Raw genomic sequence first — 15,298 nt, forward strand, 5'->3', positions numbered from 1 at the left:
AAAAATCCTCAACAAGATTAAAGAATTTATCACAAAAGCCAAGGAGACCCACAAATTATGGTAATTAAATTGTTCATGGCTAACACAGAGGTAAAGATGGGGGGGTTTATTAATGCAGTTGTAGAGAGGTATGAGGTTTATCCTCAGCCTCCTTTTCTCCAGGCAAAATACCCCCAGCTCCCTTAGCCACTCCTCATAGGACTTGTGCTCCAGACCCCTCACAACTCCATTCCCCTTCTCTGGACTTGCTCCAGCACCTCAGTGTCTTTCTTATAGTGACGTGCCCAGAACTGAACACAGGATTCACAGTGTAGCCTCATCAGTGCCAACCTCAGGGGGACAAAATTTGTTGGCCACACCATTCCTGATAGAGGGCAGGATACCACTGGTTATCTTACCCACCTAGGCACGCTGCTGGTTCATGTTCAGCCAGCTGTCAACAAATGTGTACATCAGATTAAATATTTTATTCATTTATTAAGTAGACTTTGATGTCCATGGTCAGCTAAAGGATTTGGCTGGTACAGAGACCCATCTACAGAAGTGTTAGCTGTACTCTGTTTCTCAGAATTCTTGCTCTGGGTACTGCACCACAGTAATGCTGAAGCCGTGAGCAGCAGGTCAGCAAGAGCTGTGCCAGAGGAAGAGGTGGTCTTTGGCAACTCACCCTCTCCCACCTTCTCTATTGCTTCGGCAGGGCTTTGTGGATATTACCACTTCCCTTCTCAGCAGATCTGCCAACTGAGACACTTGCGGGATTGCAGCAAGCTCAAAAAATTGACACATTTTTGCAGAAACAGGGATGTGAACACACAGAGTTGTCAGATCTGAGAAGACACAGAGCAAAAATAGGAATTTGAAGCAGACTGCAGGCATGCATCTGTCCATATATGTGGTTTTATCCTATGGACATGCTTATGTTGCACAAGAAGATCACAGTTTGCTCCCAGACTTTCAGAATCTGCTCTAAAATTTTGATTTAACTGTTTCAAATACCATTTAAAATTATTGCTCTGGTTTTTTAGCAGTCCCTGTGCTCCTCCATGGAGGTGTGTTAAATTTGCAATTTTGCCTCCAGTTAGAGAAATCCTTGTGCGTGCTGAAGGTCTGCAGACTGTCCCAGGAACTTTGCTGGGCAACATGTAATGTTTTATTAAGCCTTACATTTTGTAACTGTATTACACTCAATTACGTCAAAACCAAGACCTTAGACTTCCACGTTGAAACTATTGATTGGGCAATAAAGAGAATTATTTCTTATAGCAACTTGGAGCCTGTTAAGCCACAGGGAGTCATCTCAGGGTATGCATCACCAGGCACTGCCCTTGTTTTAGGACGCTGGCAGAGTTTGACTCTGGAGGGGGATCCCTCTGTTTGCCCACGGACTCAGTGGCCAAAGTGGGCGCTGGTGGTTTGTCACAGACGTAAGTGGTTGTACATCAAGACTGCTCAGCTCTTCTCCCACCTGCGAAAGGGAAGAAAATTAAATCGATAGAAACTCCCAGGAAAGGCAAAAGCTGCCAAGGTACTTCAGGAGAGAACGCTCTTCTTTGGATTCAGTGTTCAGGTGGGGCCACAGAACTCCCCAGGTCTGGTACTTGATAACCATCCAGAAAGCCCGTTCTGGGTCACTCCTGGAGCCTTGCGTGCCCTTTCCCCGCCGGGCCGGCTCCAGAGGGGTGGCGGGGATGCCACCTCCGTCTCCTCCGGAGAGCGGGCGCGCCCAGGTGCGCCGGCCTCGCCCGGGCGGGCGGAGCCGCCGGCGCGGATCCCGCGGAGCCCCGGGGCCCGGAGAGGCGCTGCCCGCCCGTCCTGCCGCACGGGTCAGTGTCTGCGCGGGTACCGGGGCACCGCGGGGAGGGCCAGGGGTCTGGGGAGGGGGCGCGGGGCTCGGGACACGGAGGGGGCCGGGCTCGGGACACGGAGGGGGCCGGGCTCGGGACACGGAGGGGGCGCCGGGCTCGGGACACGGAGGGGGCCGGGCTCGGGACACGGAGGGGGCCGGGCTCGGGACACGGAGGGGGCCGGGCTCGGGACACGGAGGGGGCCGGGCTCGGGACACGCAGGGCGGGCGCGGTGCCCGGAGCCCCGCACGCCTGGCGCTTGCCTCCGCCCTCACGTCACCCCGTTGTTTTCCGAGGAGTGGCGCGGCCGGAGAGGCACCTGCACTTCTCCCGCGGCTGCCTCGGGTTAAACACCTTTTCAGCTTTATTTTGTGCCTTTTGCTGAGTCTCCACTCCGGGTGTGCCAGGGAAGAATGCCTCGCTGCTTCTCGGTACGCCCACTTCTGGCACCAGGAGCGGCGCCTTGGCAAAGGTGGGCTTGGTATTTCCCGGGTGACCGAGAAAGGCGTTTCGTGTTTCTACCAGGAGTGGGCTGAGTCGTGAGCTCAGTAGAAATGGTCAAATTATTGTCTAATCAAAGCAATTAGTTTTCGAGATGACTTAGGACCAGTATCTTCAATGGAAGGTTAAGAGCCAAGTTGGCTGTCGTAAGCCAGGGCAAGTCCGCCCTGGACTGCAAGTTAGACATGTCACAAGCAATGTGTAGCACCTGGGTGGCTGATCTACCCAATTCCGATAGAGAATATTTCGGTGTTCGAGGAGAGGGGAAAAAAATTATATAAAATAAAAACGTTTAGAAGTTGTACCAGCAACTGCCTTAGCTCAGTCTGTTTTCCTGTTGCTGCCAGCCTTGAGTCAGAGCTGGTAGAGATTACTCCTACAAGGAGGGGTTCTGCTGACAGGTTCATGTTTGTTGACATTTGGAAGTAGGAGGTGAAACTAGCTTAGCTACAGAAACTCCGTGCTGAGCAAGCCACGCAGCCACAGTGGTTTGTCACCTTCCTCAGCCTTTCCAAGTGATCGTCAGAGTGTTCAGAGGGATAGTAAAATAAGAGTAATTCCTGGATTAGCCTCCTCTTCCCATCTCTCAGATGGTTCTTTGATCAGTGCAGTGACATGCCACTTCTCATGCAAGTGGATCAAATGGCTTTTTTTTTTTAAACTATGGAAAGCTGCCCAGCACAATAAACAGAGATAATAAGCATTCAAAATTACTCTTCTCAGTGATAAATCCAATGTTTCTTTGTGAATGTGGTCAATTCAGAAAGGAGAGGAACAACCTATGGTAGCTGCTGAATAACTTAGTACAAATGCTATGATTAAATTTTCCTTATTTGATGTTGTAATGTATGCTGAGGAATGAAAAACTTTAGAACACGTAGAAAAAGTAGCAGTAGTGTCTTATGAAATGAAATAAGCCTGCCATTGATCTCCAGCTAAATGAAGGTACACCAGTCACAGAAAAGGGGGAAGAAAATAGTTATTTTTTTCACTGTAGAAACCCAATGCACTTGAAAAGCAGAAAGCTGTCTTTACTGTTGCAGGTAGCTGAAAGACAATGATTATCAGGAGTGCTTATCATCATGTTTGTTTTTTTTTTAATTAAAGGCCTTTCTTTTAATTAAATTCCTTTAATTAAGGAATGTTACTGCTTCTCACACATCCTGGTTTAGCATCAGTATAGGTATTGGGAGCTAAGGGATTTCATTCATCTCTCCATTGTTTGTTATTTTTCACAGAATCATAGAATAGTTTGGGTTGGAAGGGACCTTTGAAGGCTATCTAGACCAACCCCCATGCCATGAGCAGCATCATTTTTTGTCTTGCCCTGATATGTGTTTAATAAAAAAAATATATATTTATGCTTAAAGGATTTTTCTGTAATTTTTGTTTGTGATTTATTCCTCACTAATTATGTCAAAACAATTATATGCAAAATTTTCTTCTTCTAAGACTATGCTAATAGTTTAGGATTTCAAAATACTTTCAGGTGTAAATACTAATTCTGTATTTTTACATTATCCAACTGTATTTTCTATTAATGATAAGAGTGTAGAATAGTATCTATCCTACATACTGTGCAATAGTAACTGCATATTGATCTAAGTTCTCTAACACTTTAATCTTCAGCAGTGGAATACAAACACACATCTTGTGGGAACATTTTTATTATGTCTGACTTAGCAATACGAAACAACTCCTGTTATATGGAAACACTCTTGGCAAACAAGGAAATGTGTTTGCACAGCCTGCAAATCAAATTATAACTTCCTGTAGTATGTTTATTGTACAGTATGGAACGAGAAAACAGGGAGCAGGTACTCACTCTTGTTCCTTACTTGTAAAGGACGCTGTCTCCCAGAGTTAATGCTGCCATTGCCAACTGCAAATATGGTGGTTTTAAGCCCTTATGTATTTTAACTATTCCTTGTTAAATTGTATTAAATGAATTATCCAAGTCTGCTTCTTTTTAATTGCTCAGTGAAGTACCTTTGATATAACTTTATTATTTCCAGAGGTTACATGTGAACACAGTAGTCACATTCTTTTCTACCAAGTCCCCAAGTGGTGTTTTTTCAGTTGTAGGGTGGGGGGGAAGGAAAGAAAGAAAAAAAGTGAGTGAATTACTGATGCTGCCACATCAGGATGAATTGTTCATGTGTAATTTTAATTACAGGGAAAACACAGGAAACAAAACTATTTATTGCATCCCATGCTTTATATGTATCACAGTAGACTGAGCTTTTGTACTTCATATTTTAACATGTCTTCACAATAAATCTCCTTTTCAAAAAAGGTTGTTTTAAAGGTATCCCTGGAGTCTGTAAACCACACTGATTGCCTGATGCACTCTACTGTGACAAAACGAGGCATCAGCCTAGACTGCCTAAGCTCTGTTGCAGCTTTGCTGCCTGACCCCTGCTTCCCCATGCAAAAAAGCAACTCCTTTTGTTCTTGGAAATGCAATACCTCTTCTTCCTTTAAAAACAAATCCAGGCTGATAACAATGATGTCATTCCCACAGGCTGTCATCATAGTGCCTGATAATGCTTGGCTGGCTGGGAGTGTGAAGCTTCGGTCTCTGCTCAGAATCACACAGCTCTCCGGCGGTGTTGCAAGGGGGAACTGTCCCCTGTGGCCTGTGATCTACCTCCATCCAGGGCTTATTGAGGTTAGATTAAATTTGCTGTGAGGTGTAAAGAGGCCTTCACCTGAAAATTTTGTGATTGGTTAGATAAGACTTGGCTTACATAGTATTCACTGAACCGTTTTAATAAAATGTCTTAGTGCTCATATGCAGTGAGGGTTTGCTCCCTGTTTGATTTTCCTTCCTCTTATTCCTTTTTCTTTTCCAGTCTCAGCTACCAATGTAAAAACAGAAGCCTTGAATAGCAGCAGGTTTACTTTAACAGGTAAAGTCCAAAATCATGGATTTGCCTATATGTTTGTGGTCTCTGCACAACAAAAAGAGCCCTTTCATCTTCAGGTTTCAGGATAGCTTTTAAGATTTTAATTTTAAATTGAAGCTAATATTTTTTTGTTGCATTCCTAGGTATTTCTCTTATTGCTTGTCTGAGCCAATGAAATGTAAAATAATATATGTCAAATAATGTAATCACCTGTGAGCTACAGGGGTGGGTAATGACCCAGAGCAGCATTGTGTACATTGTGTGGGTTTTGTGTGTTATTTGCACAGTCAGAAATTATAGGTGCTCTGAAAAGACATGAAAAGGAGTGAGAAGAGTGAGGACAGGGCTCTTCCAGAGTTGGGCCTGTGTTGTGAATCACTTGTCCTTCTTTTTCTGCTCCCAGGTGTTGTGTTCTCTTCTTGCTCCTGCCAAGCATGGTACCAGATGATCAACGTGTCTGAATCTCTCACTCCTTCCCGCACCTCTATGGAGGGGTCTGGCAATGAAACAAACTGGAGCTTTCCCATGCCTTCTGGAAGCAAATACCACCTCTACATTGGCTTGGCTTTGGCTATAGGTTCCAGTATCTTTATTGGTTCTAGCTTCATACTGAAGAAGAAAGGACTTTTGAAACTGGCAGACAGAGGAGTCACCCGAGCTGGTAAGTGATGGTGCCGGCATTACTCCTGCTGGGGACACAAACACCTCTTAGAACTTGACAAAATCAAGGTTTGAGTCATAGATCACATGTTTAAAAGTACTTTAATGGTGATCAGAGGTCCTGTCTTGGTGAGAGATGGAGACATTATTATTTATCTGTGTGTGATTACAGGGACTGGGATTGCAGAACTCAGAACTATGGAGGTTCAGAGGGTATTAAATCTAGTGAGCTGGTGCTATTTCCTCATTGAGAGAAATTAGTTACCAAATAAAATTCTCCACTTCTCTTACCTTTCAAAATGCCTTTTTCCCTCTTTTTTTTGATCATTTCCCCCCTCATTTGAGATGGAAAGTCTTTAGCTGGTAATTTGGTTTAGTTTTTTGGTTTTGCTCTGCTTTTTTTAAGTAAGAGCAATGAGTTGTAGAAACTATATTTATTACACAAGTGTCTACAGTTGGTACAGCTATCCCTTCGTCAAAGTCAAGAGATGAAGAGCTAGAAAAAGAACAATCACACTAATCTCATTATTTCCTTTGCATGGATTTAAATACATAACATTGGCAGTTTTTCTTTTGTCTGTTGTGTTCATTACAATATTATATTCCAGAGAATCTGGTTATTTAAAAAAACTCTGATAACTGAATACTCTGAATATTCCATACAATTACATTTTATGTTAAAAAAAAAAAAAAGGTCATGTACATAGGGGCATTTTTCTTTCTAATTTCTTCCAACCTGAAGTAAAACTGTGTCCAGTCCAGGAGGGACATTGAGACACTTGAGCGTGTCCAGAAGAGGCAATAATGAGGCTGATGAGGGGCTTGGAACACAAGCCCTGTAAAGAATGACTGAGGGAGCTGGGGTTGTTTAGCCTGGAGAAAAGGAGACTCAGAGGTGACCTTTTCACTCTCCACAGCTTCCTGAAGGGTGGTTGTAGGCAGCTGGGGTCAGTCTCTTTCTCCAAGGAGCAGCTGACAGAATGAGAGGACACAGTCTCAAACTGTGTCAAGGGAAATATATGCTGGATATTAGGAAAAGGTTTTTTACAGAAAGGGTGATAAAGTACTGGAATGGTCTGCGTGGGGAGGTGGTGGAGTCACGTCCCTGGATGTGTTTAAAAAAGACTGGATGTGGCACTCGGTGCCATGGTTTAGTTGAGGTGTCAGGGTTGAGCTGGACTTGATGATCTTGAAGGTCTTTTCCAACTTAGTCATTTTGTGATTCTGTGAAAAGGAGAGTCAAACTGCAGCTGAATGTATGAATATATTGGATCTGACCTGGAAAAGCATTTTGAAACATTTCTTAAGCTCACCAACAGTCTTTATAAACATTTTACTTTTGCTTGAAACTTTCCCTCTTTGTATATTTAGTCAAATAGCATTTTTTAGAAGTCCAAGTCACAAAGTAGTAGGGTGGTTAATAAAATGTCAGTCAAAATCAAATATTCTTCTTGTTGCATCCAGGTAACATGCTCTTTTGTTACTTTGTAGGTGCAAATGTGAAGCTGTACGTTTTGTTTCTTACAATAAGGTGATCTGTTTCTTCTAAAATAAGGTTATTTTTTCTCTTTCAGGACAAGGTGGATATTCTTATTTGAAGGAATGGCTTTGGTGGGCTGGACTGCTATCAAGTAAGTCACCTCTTTCCTCTCAGCTTCCATGTAAATCTACAAAAACAGATTGTTTTAAAAAGATGTGTTGCCTGTTTTTTCATTCCCTTCACTTAAAAGAAATATCCTTGCAATCACATACACGACAAGCTGTTCTGATATACCATCTTTCAAATACTGCATTTGATCTTCAGACATTTTTGCAGAATAACCATATTTTTTCCAATATCTGGTCAAATGCAATGGAATTGCATCTGTCCAGCTTCTAGGAGTACTTAGGAGAAAAGTATTTAACTTTCTTCAGCACTTATTATTTCCAGAATAGCTGTCATACAATATATACAATATATACAATATATACAATATATACAATATATACAATATATACAATATATACAATATTTCCATAGCTGTCATACAAAATATTTCCAATACTGTGCCTTTTAATATCCTCCTCCAACCTGAACCAAATATTCTTTTTTCTGCAGTGGGATTAGGAGAAGCTGCAAACTTTGCTGCCTATGCCTTTGCACCTGCAACCTTAGTTACCCCCTTGGGTGCACTGAGTGTTCTCATAAGGTCAGTACCAATTGGGAGCAAGCCTTGGCAAATGAACCACTCACTGTGGGAAGGGAAAAAAATACCACCTTTGGCTGAAAGTGGAGATTTTTAATAAGATAACTGAAAAAGCAATTTATGGACAAAAAAATGCTCTTTGTTTCTTGGTGGAAAGATATTTTTTCTTATTTAGATCTGAGTTTTCTGGGTAGATGGGATCAAAGTCTTGTTGCAAAGGTCACTGAATGCCTTCCCAGTGGCTTTCCACCTAGATGACAAAGTAATTCTTATCAGCATATACCAGGTATACAGCTGATAGAAGGTAATTTATCTCTTCCTAGAAAACTGGAGCTGTCTCTAAAACTGTTATCCTGTTCTTCAGTTGTGACAAAACTTTAAATAAAAATACAGTATTCCTACACAAAATATTTTCAAAAACATTTATATTTATAGGAGCTTAATTTCATATTAAGGCATGGTTAGTAAACCTTTTGGTTTTGTTTCGTCTTTCTGAAATCCTTCTGGAAAAAAGGCAAAGAAAATTTTAGCTTTCTTCTGTATCCACAATTAAAATTTGTGGTTCTTTTGAAACATAAATGTCCTATGGAGACTTATTGTTTCCTACATATGAATTAAAAAATGCTTTCCAAGTTCTTAAGCACATACACTAATGTGGCTATCGTAGCAGCAGAAAAGACACGGACTACATGTACAATGTAGGGAATATTTTTTTAGCAAAATGAAATTATTGTGTTTTAAATGTGAAACTCTGACTTTTAAGAACTGAGTATACTATATGAAACACTGTGTTTAAAACAACATGTGCTATATATTAAAAAAACCCTAAACAAAACTAACCCCTAACAAACAAACAAACAAACCCTCCCCCACAAAAACTCCAAAACACAAAAAAAAAAAACCCTCCACCAAACAAAGGGAAAAAAACCCCCTAGGATGCTTGCAATAATCTACCTGCTAAAACTGCAGCTGTTCTGTCATAGGAAAACTAGTGTAACTGAGTCCCTGCAGTGGTGCTGGGGCCAGCCTGTTGGTAGATGCAGATTAATGGGCTGCCTGGCTGCTGCTGTGCAGAACACCTCGAGTTTTATTGTCCTCTTCTCTGATGGGAATAGCAATTGTTCAAATTTCCTTGAGACAGAGAGGCTGTTAGAAATTCGTGTCAGTGAACTCAATACCCTTGTGTGAAAAAAATGTCTGTATTTTGATTTACATTAAGCCTGTGCCTGTGCCCAAAGCTGTGCCGTAACAGGCTAATCATGCCCTGTGAGTGGTGCATTTAGGCCATGTTATTGTCCTTAGGTTAAATGATCAACCCCGTGGAGATCCTGGGGTTTATCTCTTTGAAGGGGGACATGCCTTCTCTGTGTTTTGGGAGGAATCCTGGCAAGCCAGACAGAAAGTGTGCCTGGGTGGGAGAGCCTGAGGAGGGATGAGGACCAATTTCCAAAACTCATGTGCATTGGATGTAATGGAAAATTACGTGCTTTGAACCATTTTTGGAAGAAAGAAACAGCTCTTGTAGTTTATCTACAGTGAAAGTGCATACTACCCTGACCCAGGCAATCAGGAATGAAGAGTTCCTTAGCAATTTGAACCCTTGTACAACCTGGAGGGAAGCTATGAGGGTTTAGTTATGCAAAATTCCCTAAAACCTGAGCTTACCTTCTTGGTCATGACCAACTTGCTTGGAAAAACTCCTTACAATTTGATTGTTTCAGGCTGGTTTACCATATATCCAAATTCAAAAGAGGTTTTGAATTACTGTTATGCTACACAGAGAGATTTTGAATGTCTTTTGTGGCTGATGGAGCCGAACATTTTATTTCTGTTTTGCTGAACAGTGCTATATTGTCATCTTATTTTTTAAATGAGAAGCTGAATATTCATGGAAAGCTGGGCTGTGTACTGTGCATTTTGGGGTCAACAGTCATGGTTATTCATGCCCCAGAGGAGGAGGAGGTCACCTCACTAGATGAGATGGAAAGAAAGCTGCAAGATCCAGGTAGGTCTGTATGCAATTGCAGTGAACACATGCTGCAGTTCATAGGGAGGTGTCCAGGACACTGAACAGCTCTGAGCATGTTCGTGGACATAGTTAGGTATTTTATCTCATGTGCTTAACTCTTCCCTTTCCTCTTTTTTACAGCGTTTGTTACATTTGCTGTTCTCCTAACAGTCGTTGCCCTTGTCCTGATTGTTGTTGTGGCTCCAAAGAGAGGTCAGACAAATATACTGATCTACATTTTAATTTGCTCACTCATCGGTGCCTTCTCTGTCTCATCTGTGAAAGGCCTGGGCATTGCCATTAAGCAAATGCTGGAGAGGAAGCCAGCCTATCGCCATCCATTGGTTTATATTTTGGTGGGCATCTTAGTGCTCTCAGTCAGCACTCAGATCAACTATCTCAACAAAGCACTGGACGTGTTCAACACATCCCTTGTGACACCCATTTATTACGTGTGCTTCACTACAACAGTGGTGACGTGCTCCATCATCTTGTTCAAGGAGTGGAGTAGTATGGAACTGGGTGACATCATTGGAACCCTGAGTGGATTCTGCAGCATCATCATTGGCATCTTCCTGTTGCACGCTTTCAAAAACACTAACATCACCTGGAGTCAGCTGATGTCCGCTGTTGCCAAAGAACAATTCCATGAACTGGAAACCAGTCACACTTTGCTGGAGACCATGGAGGACCCAGCTTTGGTATATGAGGAGGACAACGTTTTATTCAGTCGATGAAACACTCAAGCAGTGTTCATCATCAAAGTATCATGAAGTGCAAACTCAGCTCACCCATGTCTACTAGAATGCTCTACTTTTCTGCAGTCCTCTGGAAATTTGTCTGTGAGACCTGTTAAGTGTGGGTCACTCCTCTCTATGTCAGCTGTTGGCAGTAATGAATGAATATGTTCAGTAATTAGCATGACAGACGGAAACCTGGTGATGATTATATGTTAGGCAATGAAAAACATGGTCCTTTTTTATGCAGCATCTCCTCTTGGGAAATTTTAGCAAAAAAGAATGGTCTTTGTAAGCCAAGTTTAAAAAATGCGACTTTTAATGATAAAGGACAATCCTTGCTGAAGTGGCAGGTACACTGCTATTTTCTTCATGATGGCCTTAATATTTCTGGCTTTCTTTATGTTTTTATAATTTATTGTCAAGGAAGCTTCTATATACTCCACATGAAGGATATTCTTTGGAGACATAATATGAAGAAAACAATGTTTAACCCTTTTAGTTTTTAATACAAAATTTAATGTAAGATTTTTTCACTCTCGATGACCTGCCAATGAACATTGATTAGATGTCACAAAAAAATTTTAGCAAATACAATTCTTGACAAGTCTCAGCTTTTCTACCCAAGGAATCCTGAATAGAGTGTGCATCCCTGAATATGCCTGTACTTTTTTAAAGCTAAGACCAAGTTTAAGAAAAAGAAAATTCATTAGTGGCCTGAAAACAGTTGCTACTGGCTTAAAAAGTTACATGAGGTTATAGAATTAAGTATTCAAAGGCAGAGGAAAACCAGAACATGCAATTAAAAATTTCTACTTCATTTTATATTATTTTGAGGATTAAGAAGAGGCTTTACTTATTTCCATACTTCTTCCTAATACATCCATCTATTAATTAGAACCCATTTAAGCTTTTCAAATTTTTTTCCTCATTTTCTGGGAAGATATTGTTCTTTATTAATAATAAAGCAGTCCTGTTAATTTTTATTCTTTTACAAGTGCAAAATCCATTTTACAATCCATGCACTACTTCTAAAAATACTAGGTAAAGATGTAGGTGAGGGGTGACATCAGAATGTATTTTTTTTTAGTTTGGATTTTTCATCTATTCTTAAAGTTAGTATTTGCCTAATTAGTATTAGGCAAACCTAGTATTAGATGTTTAACAATATATTAACCTACCAGAGGCCTTGAAGATTGATAACTGTATTGCAGTACTGTAGTTCCTCAGCTGTGGTCACTGATCTTCCTTGTCACAACAAAAGTTTGCACAGTCCATTTTTTTACTCATTACAATCCTCTTTGTTTTCCACTTTGCAAGTAAGTGAGTAACATCAGCAATCAGACAGATGGGTGGTGACAAGCTCATCACAAAGCAGTATTTCCAATCTTTGGATTTTTAAGTGTGAGTCCAGAAAGTTTGCCAGAGGATGCCAGCACTTCAACAGTTAAAAACTGGTTTTAATCAGCTGAGATTTATATGCCAAGCAGAATTTCCTCATGAAGCAGTCTGTATGTTTTCTACTGTTCAAATGCTTTAGTAGAAGAGAACAGTTTGGATGGATAGAAAATTGTTCTGCCAAAGAAAGCTCATCCTTTATTTATAAGAACGAAAGGGTTGCTGCTTATATTTCATATATTTGTGTGGCATCACTGTTATCCAGCAAAAGGAACATTTTCACAAAAAATGTACTTGCCTTCAAAATATAATTGTATACGTTATACATTTTACATTATACATTTGGAATATTTTTCAGCTTGAGTGATGGGATTGGCAGCAATTCTTTGCTGTTAAAATGCTTGTGTTAAAAAAGCTTCAGACAAGAGAATCTGCTAAAAGGGTTTCATTACTTCTTTGTTAATGTAAAGAATACTTTGGTTTTATGGACCAGATTCAAGCTTCAAAATCTTTATAGTTAAAAACAAGTAATACAAATACTAAAAAGACTAAAAATGGAAGGGTTTTTATAGTTTGTTTTTAACAAAAACTTGAATTGCTTTTCACTCTGAATTACACAACTCAAAGAATAACTGAGGAAAATATATACTGTAAAAAAGATAAAAATAAATGCTTTTGCACAGTTTGTGGCCCCTTTATTTACTTATGGACTCATCACTGTGGTGTGAACAAATGAGTTATTTGTAAGAAAAAGCAACCAGTTCAGTTCTTGAATGCATGTGCTTTGGCATTTTTTAAATATATGTCATAAAACTTTCTTTGAGAAGGGTGTGGACTCCTTATATACCAACTGCTGGCAATAATTAATTTATACCAAGCAAAATTCCTGTATTTTCTACTGGACCTGCATATCTGCTATTATCCATAAGTAGCCACTAATAATAAAAGAATGTTATTTTCTAACAATATCAAATACCCAAAGTTAATAGTAATTTTCATGGTACATTTACATGTATAAGAAGTCCATCATGTTAGAAATAAATTAGTGATTAATTTTTTGTATAAAAACATTTGTTGTAAGAGATGCTATTTTTTTAAATGTTTATATTTAATCACTAGTTTGGAATAACTTTGATTTTTATATTGAAATTATGCTAATATTTCTCTTGTAATAAATTATTCATGGTTATGTACTAAATTATTTGTGTTTTTTAAACAAGTGATAAAAAAGTCGTATTTCTAAACTAGAGAAGAAAACCCAAAGCTGATGTATTAGGCATGTCTGTCTCCATAGCCTGTCTCAGTGGAGAGTGTTTCAGTGAGTTGTCAGGTTTTCCAGTGAAATGAAGAACATTATATACAGAAATTAGATGTGTTTTGGTATGTAGGGCGAATGGTTAAGAAGGAGAACAAAGCAATCCTCAGAGGAAATACATTGCTAACCAAATTACAGCTTTTAAATGCTGATAGTAAACAAATCCTGGCAGCTACTCATTATTACCATACCTCAGGACAAATTAATGGGCAATTAAGTTCATTGCATAGCTGCACCAACTAAATGTAGTAGGTCAAAAAAACTTGGATAGGTTAAAAAATCTGTACAATTTTGGAAGGAAATACATCCGTTTCTATAGAAATCTGTTCTACCATCTTCATTTTCCAGCCACACTTGAAAAAACCATGCTATAAAAAAATCCTCACCCCAAAAGGTACATATTCAAAACTTTAAACTCTACTCCTCAGGGTTGCATCCTGGAGCTGTATGGGGAATTGTGTACTTCTGTAAAATGCCATTCTCTCACTCTTTAAATTCCAGAAAAATAAAACTGGCAAGTGTGCTAGGAAATACCCTTCCAGCAGGGCAGGTTTGCAGTAGCTGACTCCTTTTGGGCAGGTTTTAAAATGGTGCCATGGTTCAGAACATGGCTGGGAGGTTGAGTAGGGGTCAGAATGGTGGTGCATGAGGGAGGAGGGATGGAGATGGGCTTTGGTGTGCCTGCAAGGCCCCACATCTGTGAAATCTTGGGAGGGGAGAGGGGGAGGAGGCAGGAACTGGTCTGAAAACCAAATGGCACTGGAAATAATAATCATCAGCCCTGTACACACTAGTAATTGGTCTGCATTTCTTCTCAGGAGTACTTTGGACAAGTGAATTCATTTCACTTTCCAAAAATAAATTCTATTTTGTCAGTACTGCATCTTTTTTATAGAAAAGAGATGTATCCTAAGTGGCCGGCTCACAAAAGCTTGGAGTTCTGCCTTTTTTCCTCCAACCCATAATAAAGACTTCTTCCAAGTTTTCTTATGTTTGATCAGCAAATTTTTAGCTAAATTTTTATAAATGCTGAAGACTCCTACAGCCTTTGATGGAAGGTTTTCTGTATGGAGGTGTCTCCTTTACTGCTTTTCCCATATCTCATTTTTATCACATGGAAGTTTAAAAAAACAGCAAACAGACATCTCTTTATGGTCAGTGTCAAGGATGTGACTCACTGTTCATCCATTTTTTGCCCTGTTAGAATATGGTTAGAATTTGAACTAAGCTCACAGTCACCATGAGGTCTAAGGTGGCCTGCTGTACAGTCTTTATGTAAGGGTGTAGCTGTTCTGGTAAATAAATACACTGTAGATACCTGACCTTTGTACTGCAGAGCATTTCTTGCTGCCGATTAAGCACCAGTATCACTGACTCTGAAGCAAGTTCTAGTGTTTTTTCAATTATTTACTGTCAGCTTGATGATAGCAGCTGTTAAATTTATCCATGTCAGAATGTTAATAACAGTTTCTTCAAATTTTTCCCCATGCAGCCTACAGAAAGATGATATTGGGAAGTGGAAGCCTGGTAGGCAAGCATTATTAGCTCCAGGTATTAGACCAGCATGTTTCCAGGATGGGTGCATATTTACCATGGGACAGCTTAGTGAGACAGGCAGGAACAAGGTGCTTAGAGTACATAAAACCTAATGGAGCTGATTTTTACTGCATGGTGCTGTAGCATGTTACATATTAACTTGCAGTAATATGGCAAAACCAGTTTTACAATGTCTGTTAAAAA

At 40.1% G+C, this 15,298-nt stretch overlaps 1 protein-coding gene across 6 annotated transcripts; it reads left to right on the forward strand.

Annotated features, from left to right (window-relative positions):
• The first annotated feature begins 276 nt into the window (after positions 1-276).
• Positions 277-13,441, forward strand: NIPAL1 (NIPA like domain containing 1). 6 transcript variants are annotated; one of them, XM_086890428.1, is made up of 9 exons: positions 1,726-1,823; positions 2,207-2,316; positions 4,870-5,016; positions 5,201-5,257; positions 5,658-5,915; positions 7,489-7,545; positions 8,013-8,103; positions 9,945-10,105; positions 10,250-13,441. In XM_086890428.1, the coding sequence occupies exons 5-9, from the start codon at positions 5,699-5,701 to the stop codon at positions 10,843-10,845; spliced, it is 1,122 nt and encodes a 373-aa protein (XP_086746554.1). In that variant the 5' UTR covers positions 1,726-1,823; positions 2,207-2,316; positions 4,870-5,016; positions 5,201-5,257; positions 5,658-5,698; the 3' UTR covers positions 10,846-13,441. The 6 variants fall into 6 exon arrangements, with proteins under 6 accessions (XP_086746559.1, XP_086746554.1, XP_086746558.1 ...); XM_086890433.1 differs by lacking the exons at positions 1,726-1,823; positions 5,201-5,257 and adding an exon at positions 277-1,567; XM_086890429.1 differs by lacking the exon at positions 2,207-2,316 and having other exon boundaries at positions 1,761-1,823.
• The last annotated feature ends 1,857 nt before the right edge of the window (positions 13,442-15,298 follow it).

The sequence above is a fragment of the Cyanistes caeruleus genome, chromosome 5, assembly GCF_971803275.1.
Source record: "Cyanistes caeruleus chromosome 5, bCyaCae1.hap1.1, whole genome shotgun sequence".
Lineage (NCBI taxonomy): Eukaryota > Metazoa > Chordata > Aves > Passeriformes > Paridae > Cyanistes > Cyanistes caeruleus.